At 42.4% G+C, this 11,330-nt stretch overlaps 1 protein-coding gene across 1 annotated transcript; it reads left to right on the forward strand.

The window, feature by feature from the left end:
* Positions 1–321: 321 nt before the first annotated feature.
* Positions 322–11,330, forward strand: LOC134439834 (proteinase-activated receptor 4-like). The gene is made up of 2 exons (XM_063189735.1): positions 322–513; positions 9,634–11,330. The coding sequence occupies exons 1-2, from the start codon at positions 396–398 to the stop codon at positions 10,812–10,814; spliced, it is 1,299 nt and encodes a 432-aa protein (XP_063045805.1). The 5' UTR covers positions 322–395; the 3' UTR covers positions 10,815–11,330.

Raw genomic sequence — 11,330 nt, forward strand, 5'->3', positions numbered from 1 at the left:
TGGAAAACATGAGATCACAGCCATGGAGTATATGGAAACAATAGAAATCATCATGGCACCCTGATAGCTCCCTGAGTGTTTTAACAGACACTGTGTTTGCTTGCAAAGGAGGAAGAAAGAAGAAGTGAAAGACAGAGGGAGAGTAAAGAGAAAGGAGAAAGAGAAAGACAGATGGAGAGCACACACACATGGGGATGGGGGGAGCCAGTGTCTGAGCGAGTGAGTCAGAAAGTGAGAGAGAGAGAGAGAGAGAGAGAGAGAGAGAGAGAGAGAGAGAGAGAGACAGAAAGACAGATCTAAGAGCCCGACTGTAAACACGCAGTAGCCTGTAGAATACTTGGAATTGCTTCTGCGTCTGTTCTAGAACAGCTCCTTAACAACGACAGCAAACAGCCATGCCGCCACGTCTGTGGCCCTCAACTCTGGAACTGTTTTCTTTGCTGCTCTTCGCTTCTGCATTTCAATTTCAATCAGTTTCATCCGAGACGGACTCTTCAGAATGCAAGGAATTGAGTAAGTTTTCCTCATCACCTGTTTTTGCTTTCCTTGTGTCTTTGGTCTTTGGTCGCTCTCTTCTCTATCCACTCCATTCTCTCTTCTCTCTTCACTCCTTTTCTGAACCTGTGTTTATAACACGGGTACAGAAGACGTTCACAGTGGTGCCAGTTCTCCAAGAGGAAACTGAACAAATGAGATCAGAGAGCTGTTTCTTTCACATAATACACAGATTAAGCATAATGAGTTCCAGATCAGGGAATGTGTGTTTTCTCATGCAAACTGTTGGCAATGGTCCACTTTCCGTGTAACTCTACCCTAAGGCGAGTTTCCTAAGAAAATAGACAGTAAACAAACTCCTGCGACTTTGCTTCTTTGATCTGTTACTTAGCACTCTCTGTAATATAGTCATCGATCCCATGTGCTAAAAGGCTGTGACAGAGACTAGATCAATAGGCTACGACAAGAGACAAAAATCAGACTCATTAACCCCTTAGTGCAGAGATACGTTATAACTACTGTCACCAAAATTGTAATGAATATGTCTTATTGCGTTACTTACGGCTCTCTGAGCAATGTTGTTATGATGTACAGTAGTGAATAGGTACCCCATCTGCAGTAAGGCTACGAATGTGATAAAATATCTTGTCATTTTCTAAAACAAACAGTATTTATTTTATGTTTCTACAAGGTGGGGGGTGAGAAACAGTCACGGCCGATGCAAACCCACTTCTCAGACAAAGATAACAGAGTTGCATGACACAATATTTTCCTTTGGCTTTCCTTACATTCAGTCATTACCAGTGACAAACTAAATGAAACAAAATGATGAGACCGAGTGACTACAATCTAATATTGCCACTTTAAAAATGATTGATCGAGTACTTTGTAACACACACACACGCAAATACACACACACACACACACACACACACACACACACACACACACACACACACACACACACACCAAAGTGTGTTTGGAAATAAGTGCACGCACATTACAGCAACAGAATAATGACTCCAGTAAGCCTGTGGGCTTTTCCCTTCCCAAATTAGAGTACATTAACATGCATTAGTGTACACACCCAACAGACAGGATATGTGATAAGACGGAAAGCAGAGCCATCCATAAATCTTTGCTCAATTATCATTTCCCTATATGTTACATTGATATTCTTGAGCGATGCCCCATGCATAGGTTAAAAAGCCTTGTCAATCAACAAACACATGGAAGGGAATGAATGATGACTGATACAAATGGCATACTTCATGACCAAATACTGTATAACCAATTGGTAATGGGTAACGTCAGGGGAAACAATTGGATCTTCAGAGTTCACTATCTGAAATCTGTGCTCAATAAGGCAAGCCTGGATACCTCAACAGCACCGCTGTTTTTCTATTCTTTCTTTTCTCTTTCCCTTTCCTTCTTTCTCCCTGCTCTGTCTTTATGTTGGTTAGGCAGGGCAATTTGCCAGGCAACGTAGTGGATGAGCAGAGTTACTGTGCTTTCTTTGTCTTTTCTATTATTTGCCTGGGTGTGTGTGTGTGTACTTAACTTAATTAATTATAGCTACACATATATGAGGGTAGAGGCCTAACACTTAGCTAAACACTGAAGATGCAACAATTGCCTTGTGTGATCAATAAATATTTACTTTCTGGGCGCAGTAAGATACATATTTAAGATAATCATTTGGCAGGGAGTATTGTATATGCCCTAAATATTGGTTGTGACATGTCATGATCGTCCATGTATAAACTTACGCCCATGGTAGAATAAATAAGGTTATATGCATAAAAACTGGGTTGAAATCGTAACTGGAATAGACAAATGGGAAATGGCCTTTCAATACCACACTGTTTATCTGGTTTATAGGGGCCAGTTTCAACCCTGAGTTTAGAGATCTTGAAAGCATCACCAATCAGGGGTCAGGCAGAAAGACCCTTTTCCTCTAAGTATTAAAGAGGGATACCTTAAAGGAGAAATCCGGTGTAAAATGGCTTAAATAGTGTTAAAACATGATGCTGAGGACTAACCCTGGCCACATACCTCAACTCCATTCGTCTCCTGCATTCAGAATTCCAAGCGTTAGTCAGAATTCCAAGAGCTAGCTGAAATTTGATGGGGTGGCACCAAATTAGCCATCTGAAAAAAATCTCTATTTTCCACCCATTTATGACGCTCAAAACTTCATTCTAGATGTGTAGAGTCACGGGGTTGTTGACATGTAAAATGAGGCATAGACAACTTTGGTAGCGCACAGTTTGTTTATAAACAAGGCCATTCTTACAAGCTGCCTCACAGCCGGTTACAGATTACTAGTTTTTTTACTTAACTCTACTTTACTGTTTTTTTGACCTAATTTAGCACTCATGCTATCAGCACCTACACCTGTGTATTAATTGATTGCCCTTTTTATGCCTACTCTGTTTTTTTTCGCTTTGCTCAATCTTGGTTTTGTCAGCCTTGTGAACAAACGTTTCTGTAAGGGCTCCTGATTTTGATTTCTTGTTTGTGGACTCTGGTACTCGCTTGGATGAATCTTCTGTACTTTAGGCCTTTCCTAGATTTCATGGGACATTGATGTTAGTGCCTATACTATTTTTGTTCTTCTGATTTTGAACTCTTCGAAGCTGTGAACCCCCCTTTTTGACGAGTAAAGAATAAAAAAGTTGACCTTGAGCCTGCCTTGTCTCTGCCTCTCTCTGCATCTGAGTCTACAATGTGGTGTAGTGATAAAGTCTTAGACTGGTACTGAAGAGATCCTGGTTCAATCCCGGTGTATGAAACCTGACAGCAAGACTGAGCAATGCAAGACGACTCAGCAGAGAGTGCTCCAACTGGGGGGAAAGCCCTTGCCCAGCCACCTACAACTTACAAGAACGACAGGATTTGGTCAGCCAGGATGGAACTGTTTAGCAAAAAAACGTCTGCGTGGACAAGAGGCAGTTTGCAGTCGACATGAGCAGATCCTGTAAGAACTTCAACACAGTGTTTTCACCAAGGAGAGTAGAGACAGGACAGCTTACTGACATCATAACAGCGTAGTGCAAAATGATGGAAAGGGGAGTACGAAAACTTTATTCTACTTCTACGGTCAGTATTGAAAGCATGCAATGACACTTCCGCGAGGGTCGGAATGTGGAACAGGTCATAGGACAGCGTGAATGTTGTCAGCTGTCCTTAACTACCCCCAGCAATTACTGCTGACCAACAGCTGCAGTTAATTTGGCCACAAATTATCCATCATGGTGTCGCCCCCACTGACCATGCGCAAGGGAGTACGGAGATTGTATCCATCGCACCCACTGACCAATGACCATGCGCAAGGGAGTTAATTTTCCATCCACTCGTGTCCTCAGGCAACGCCCCCGTACTACACCGTGACCAATGCATTTCCCCCCTAGAGATTGTTCTTCTGTCGAGTTTCTTTGGTTTTCACTCTCCTGGCACTCCCTCCATTGTCGACTGCCCAACAGACCCAGCCAGAACCCAACAGACCGAACTCCCTGGCCCGGAGAGGTATGATAGAAATCTGAGAGACTTGACTTAGTGCTCGCTTACCTTCGAGCTACAACCCACCTCATTCCCCTATGACTGCTCTCGTATTGCCTACGTAATAAAACTGCTGACTGGCAAGGCCTTGCATGAGCCACTCTCGTCTGCAAACAACAGGGTAGAGCATGCTCCAGCTACGCAAGATTCGCAGAGGAGATGGGCAAGATGTTCGACCATTCAGTCGGGGGCAGAGACTCAGCCAACCGACTACTCCATCTACGCCAAGGTAACTCCAGTGTTGCTGAATATTCAGTTCTCTTCCAGACTCTAGCCGCAGAGAGTGGATAGAACGCGGAGGCCTTGATGGCCGACTGCCGCCATGGACTCTCCGGATGCATCAAGGATGAACTGGCAGCGAATGACCCGGCTGAAGATTTGGAGGCCCTGATCAACCAAACCATCTGGCCTCCAGACCGGCCTTGATGCTCCAATCCAAAGGTTCTTGCACCCACCCCCTGACCCTGAGGAGCCAGTGCAACTTGGAGGATCCCGTCTTTCTCAGGCTAAGAAAGACCTTCGGATGAAGGAGCGATGTTGCCTGTACTGTTGGAGCAGGGCCACTTCCATTCCACTTGCTCTGCGCTCGTGAGAAAAGCCAAGACCCGTCCAGGAGGAGGAGAACTATGACCAAGGCAACGCTTGGTCCTCATGCGGGTTGTCTGCCTGTCTGAAATTTCCAATCACCTGGGGGAAAGACCGTCACACTTTCCCGGCCATGGTGGGCTCTACAGCTGCATACTCCTAATACATTTCAAGTCCCCTCTCTCTGTCACTGGCCTGGATGGAAGACCCCTAGTGAAAGGTGCTGTGACCCCCCTTACCGCTCCTATTAATATGTCTAATGATCATCATCATGAAAGCATCCATTTTAACCTAGTCTCCTCTCCCCAGTTTCCTGTTGTTTCAGGCTACCTCTGGTGATCACACCATGGCCCCCACATCAATTGGTCTACTGGAAGCATTGTGGAGTGGGGCCCTGGCTGCAAATACTCTTGCCTCCTCTCCAAGTCTGAGTCGCATGTCTCAAAGTCTCCTAGCCCTCTCGAGTTATCCCAAGACCCTACTGAGTACAACGACTTCAGTGAGGTATTTAAAAAGACCAGAGCCACTTCACTGCCTCCCCACCGACCTCACGATTGTGCTATCCATCTCTTGCCAGGAACATGTCCTTCACGAGGGCACATCTTCTCTCTGTCGCCGGCTGAAACCCAAGCCATGGAGTCACACATTAAGGAGTCACTTGTGGCTAGGCTCATCAGACCTTCAACCTACCCAGCAGTAGCTTTCTTCTTTTTATCTCACTGATTCTTGAAAGTTTGGCAAAAACATGTCCCAGCAGTAAAATGCTAATTCTGTTGAAAATCAACTACATTTTCACGAGCAAAATGAATCCAGGTAATGGCCAAGGGGTCTGTTACACAAATACACAGTTGTTTGAAATATTTAAGTGTAATTTTATTACTTTTCATGGCTATAAACCTGTCCACACCCTGTAAAAACGCCTGACCCAAGGATTGGCATCATCATTTCAATTGACTTAAAATACAAAAATCACTAACAGAATTGAACAATATCACCATGATGTGGAAGACCATATTAAAGTGGTTCTACAGATGTGCACATAGTGCATGTAAAACAATATTTACTATTATTTTCTGATTGCTCAAAATGTGTCCAGCATATTGGTCACCACCGTCAGATTTTTTTCTAAAAGACAATAAAATCAGGTATGCACAAGGTCATTTTCATTACTGAGGACCCCTTTTCAAACCTTTAGGTCTACTGCATACTTCACCATCACTGAAGCTCCTGTAAGTTTACTATTTTGTCCTCAATTTGTTAATTTGTTTGGACACTGGTACTGTCCCAACCATAAACTGTCAACACCGTCGGATGTTTTAATAGTATTATATTACATTAATGTTAATTAATATATACTTTCTCAGAAAAGGCATGAAGCCCACCAAGTGACTCACACACAAGTCCTTAAAGTCCTGAAGCAAGTAAACCCCCACAAAGCCACCGGACCGGATGGGGTTCCCCCCAGAGTGCTGAAGGCCTGCAGTGAACAACTGGCTGGTGTGTATACAGACATTTTTAATTCATCTTTATCTCAAGCAGTTGTCCCACATATTTTAAAAAAATCAACTATTATACCAGTTCCAAAAAGACCAGACACAAAAACTCTTAATGACTTTAGGCCTGTGGCACTTACATCAGTCGCCATGAAGTGCCTTGAAATATGCATACAATAAGTATCTACAGTTATGTTGAATTGTTAAAGTAATTCACTTTAATACAGTAAACATATGTTTTTACTTCTAATTCTGTCTGTCGCTGTTGACAAAACAAGAAAGAGCCCATTTTATGAAAAATGTTAAACATGGGGAGCTTGGGCAATACATTCACTGCACAGCCAAGACCTACATCTATGATAATACACCTCTATATTTTGGATTTGAACAACTTAAAACCTGTTTTGCCACATTTTCAAGAACCAGTGGCCTACTTCCTAGAAAATCTAACTAATGAAGAAAAAACACATGTACAAACATACTGTGCACACACAAACATAAAGTGTTTATGCAAGATGCCATTGACTTGAGAGGGCTATTTATTTTGCTAAATGCAGGTACAAATTAGGCCACTTTCACCACTCTCAGATTACTGTCACCACCGTCAGTTCTTAAGTCACCACCGTAAGAAGGAGTTTTGGACATTTTAAATGAATGTGCTTACAACATTTTCCTTAGGAGTTGTTGAATTATCAAAGTAATAGCCAATTTAAGCCTACAGGAATATTTGTGAAATTAAAAAAAATTGTTTGTTCTATTTAGGCGTTAAGTAAGCATCGTATGACGGTACATATTTTAAAATTAGAACACATGAAACAGTATTAAAATAGAACAAAAGTGAATTTTCAACATTTAAAGGCATATGTGTGAAACAAAAAATACACATAATCACTTAAAAACTCCAGATACATATGCAACCAAATCAATACAATTTTAATTACTTTTAATTGTGTCTGACGGTGTTGACAAAAAACAAGATGTGATCAGAGAAAAGCCTGATTTCTGAAAAAAAATACAAAATGGGGAGATTGGCCTGTTGCATTTCTGAAAAGCCAAGACCTTAGTCAGCAAGGATATACCATATCATTTTGTAATTCACTTAGTTTTTTTCTGTCAACATTACAACCTGTTTTAGCCACTTTCTCAAGAATCAGTGATCTGTAAAAAAGATGATGGTCACACCCTGCATTGACTATCGAGATTTAAACAAAAACTATTTCCTAAAAGGTACACTGTGCAGGAAATGGTCAAAAAAGGTACTGCAACTATGCTGCTTATTGAAACTGTGTTGCCTATTGCCAAATTTTATCTTTTCATGAAAGTTTACTAAGTAATAAAATAATATTTTCTAGTATGGCCCAAGTACAGTCATTTTTGCAGCTAAAAATGGTTATTTCTGGAAATTCAAAATGGCGAACCATGGAGAAGATCCCCCTTTTCATGTATGAAAAATGCATTTTTCCCTGTCATAATGAATACTTAGAATTTGATGGTGGTGGTCAGTATTCATGAAAAAGGTAACATTATTGAATGGGTAGCATGAATTCTAGAAATAAACAACTAAAAATATCACACAGTGTCCCTTTAAGTCAAGTGTATGACTTTTGGGAAACGGCCAACGTGACTGTCAGAAATCAGTATCCCATGCCAATAATGTCCTCTGCTTTTGAGCTGCTCCAGGGAGCGACCATCTTCACAAAGCTGGACCTCTGCAATACATACCACCTTATCCAGATACTAAGATGAGTATGACTGCCTTCAACACTCCAACCGGGCATTACGAGTATCTGGTCATGCTCTTTGGGTTAACTAATACACCAGCTATCTTCCAGGCACTGATCAATTATGTTCTCTGGGACATGTTCAACTGCTATGTTTTTGTTTATTTGGATGATATTTAGATTTTTTCCCCCAGATCACTCCATGACCATGTCCATCATGTCCGAACGGTTCTTCAGCGCCTCCTGGAAAATAACTGCTTTGTCAAGCCAGAGAATTGGAACTTCCATGCCTCCAAAGTCTCCTTCCTGGGATGTGTACTGGAAAATGGACCCCATGAAGATTGACGCTGTATGTGAGTGGCCACAACCTACTTCAGTGAAAGAGGAACAGCAATTAATTGGCTTCTCCAACTTCTAAAGGAAGGTCATTAGAAACTTCACCAAAGTCGCAGCCCCACTAACCAACCTGACCAAGAAGAGATCTGGGCCCTTCAAATGTACAGCCGAGGCAGAGAAGACATTCCTTCTAATTTAGCACTCATGTTATGAGCACCTATACCTGTGTCTTCATTGATTGCTCTTTATGAATCTATTTTTTTGCTCTTTGTTCAGCATTGGTTTTGTCAGCCTTGAGAAAACACATATCTGTAAGTGCTCCTGATTTTAATTATACCTTGGCTTTCTTTTTGATGGACTTTGTTCTTGCTTGGATGAATCTTCCGTGCTTTAAACTCAATCTAGATTTTATGGGACATTTATGTTAGCACCTGGATTACTTTCATTATTCTGAGTTTGAACTCTGTCAAGCAGTGAAACCCCCCTTTTTGACGAGTGAAGAAAAGACACTTTAACCTTGAACCTGCCTTGCCTCTGAGTCTACACTAGGGCTGCACGATATCAGAAAAAAATGATACTCGATAACAGCATGCAATTTTCTTTTCACTAATCTGTTCATCTGTGTGGGGGGCATGGCTTTGATCATGACGGGCTTCTTGCGCATTTGTTGATATTCAGCTAGTGATTGGACTACACAGAAATCTTTTACTTGTTAGCGATAATTAAATCATTTTTGTGATACGCATATTGCCACTGTTGATATTGTGATTTCGATATTTTGTGCAGCCCTTGTCTAAACTGTGGTCTAGTGGTAAAGTCTTTGCTTGATACTCAATAGATCAGAGTTCAATCCCTGTGTGTGAAACCTGACGTGCAGGAATTTGTTTGGAAAGTCAATATACGGTATTTTACAACACCATGAAAAATAAAATACAAACAAGATAAAACAGATACCACCATTTGATTAAGGAGTCAATAGAAATCATCAGCTAAAGAAAACTACGAAATAAGTACAGTAGGAGGGTATGGTAATTAGGACCCTTTCCCAAAGCTGTTGCCAAAACCCTGATTAGATTACAACAAAGATCAGACAATTCTGTTTCTTCTACCTGTTTGCTCTGGTCTTTTTTCCTTATCTTCCTTCCTGCCTTTCTCTTTCTTTCTTTCTTTCTTTCTTTCTTTCTTTCTTTCTTTCATTCTTTCTTTCTTTCTTTCTTTTATCCTCACTTTACATCATTCTGTTTCCTTACATGGGGTTGCGTTGTCTAAAGTTTCACCTGTCTTGTTATATCGCCATCAGAGTGAAGATGAAGATGTTTTTCAATATGTCAAAGTTCAACCCTCTGTCCAAAATGTAGTGTAATAGATTTTGCTGGTTAACCACTTTTACCTTTTCCCATTCTTTGAAAATAACCAAATATCTATCTTTTTTCCTCATTCAGTGGTGCGCTCCTATGGTATAAACAGATGTGGCGAGATATCCACCGCTGACAAAGAACGGCTGATGTCTCATAAAACGACGGTGGTTCTGCCAAGCCTCTACCTAGTGGCCTTGGTCCTGGGTCTACCGTCCAACCTGCTGGCCCTCTGGGTGCTGCTGTTCCGCACCAAGAAGAAGCCCTCCACCATCCTGCTCATCAACCTGACCACCTGTGACCTGTTGCTGCTGGTCGTTCTACCCTTCCGCATCGCCTACCACTTCAAGGGAAACAACTGGACGCTGGGTGAGCCCTTCTGTCGCCTGGTGATAGCACTCTTCTATGGGAACATGTACGGATCCATAATGTGCCTGGCACTGATCGCGTTTGACCGATACCTGGCTGTGGTTCATCCGATGGTTGGGATGTCTCTCCGCAGTCGTCTTCTCTCTATGTGCATGAGTGTTGCTATGTGGGCCGTGATGCTCACCGCTATGGCACCCTTGCTAGCTACACAGCAGATCCACCCTATCAAGGGCCTCAATGTTTCCATTTGCCACGATGCACTACCCTCGGAGACACAGCGCAGCTTCTTCCTGCCCTACTTTGCCAGCCTCTTCAGTGTCTGCTTTGTGCTGCCACTGCTGGTGATGATAGTCTGCAATGCCTGCGTCATCCGCGCACTGGTAAAAGCCGGAAAGCGTTACAAACACGCCGCTTTCGTCACAGTGCTGGTGATGGTGGTGTGCCTAGTGTGTCTGCTTCCCAGCAATGTATTACTGATCTTCCACAACCTGCATTGGCTAGCAAAGAAAGAAATTGAAGATAAACCTGTTTCTGAACCAGAGTGGGACCCTATCTTTGGCTTTGTGTATAAAACAACACCCTCGCCAAATCTGACTTCTGAAAACTCAGAAAACAATTTGTACAACCTTTACATGCTCTCACTAGCTCTTGCTACCTTCAACAGCTGCCTGGACCCCTTCATATACTACTATGTGTCCGAGGAGTTTCGGGAGAAGGCACGGCAAGTGCTGTGCTGTAAGGACCCACCTAAGCCCAACATCTCCAGCCAGCAGGACACAAGCATGTCTACCATGTCCTATCGGACTAAGGTGACCACATGTGGTGACCTTCTCTCCACCTCTGGCAAGTTGTCTATGCCTACAGATACCAAGTACACAAATGGGCGTGTAGTAGCCTGATCGCGAGGTTCTGAGACAATACATTTTGCAGTGTGAATTTAATTTTTAGAGTGGCACCAAAATCATTGTACTAGAAAAGTGTTGAAGTCTATGTGTTGCATTATCTCTGCAAAACAGGACCCCTTTTCTGGAAAGCATTGTCGCTAACCAGTTTGCTAACCAGCTAGCAACTCACTAGGTTTCCAATGGGAAATTGCATTGCAACCAAGTAAGTTGCTAACTTAGTTTGCAACGATGTTGACGAGAAACGCACCCCAGAACCGGTTAAGTTTGCAGTGTTAATTGCACACCCCTAGTGTATTCAGGCTGATACTGAACAGTGCCATTACTAATTCCTGCCAACTGACGGGAAGCAACTGTATTCAATCTGAATTTAAACTGAAAATCTAAACGTTTGGGAGCTGGAAAATTGGTTCGCAGAGCGAATCGAAAATACTTCAGCTGTCAGCAGCTTCATCTGTGTAACACAGCCTTACATGTGGTGACGTAGACCACTGGGAATGGGCAACAGCATAA

Source organism: Engraulis encrasicolus, chromosome 23 (genome assembly GCF_034702125.1).
Source record: "Engraulis encrasicolus isolate BLACKSEA-1 chromosome 23, IST_EnEncr_1.0, whole genome shotgun sequence".
Taxonomy (NCBI): domain Eukaryota; kingdom Metazoa; phylum Chordata; class Actinopteri; order Clupeiformes; family Engraulidae; genus Engraulis; species Engraulis encrasicolus.

What these genes read in the sequence shown, in the direction of transcription:
- LOC134439834 (XM_063189735.1), top strand. Translation starts at nt 396, where the DNA reads ATGCCGCCACGTCTGTGGCCCTCAACTCTGGAACTGTTTTCTTTGCTG. An exon ending in TTCAGAATGCAAGGAATTGA is followed by an intron (nt 514 to 9,633) that starts GTAAGTTTTCCT and finishes TTCCTCATTCAG; the next exon opens with TGGTGCGCTCCTATGGTATA.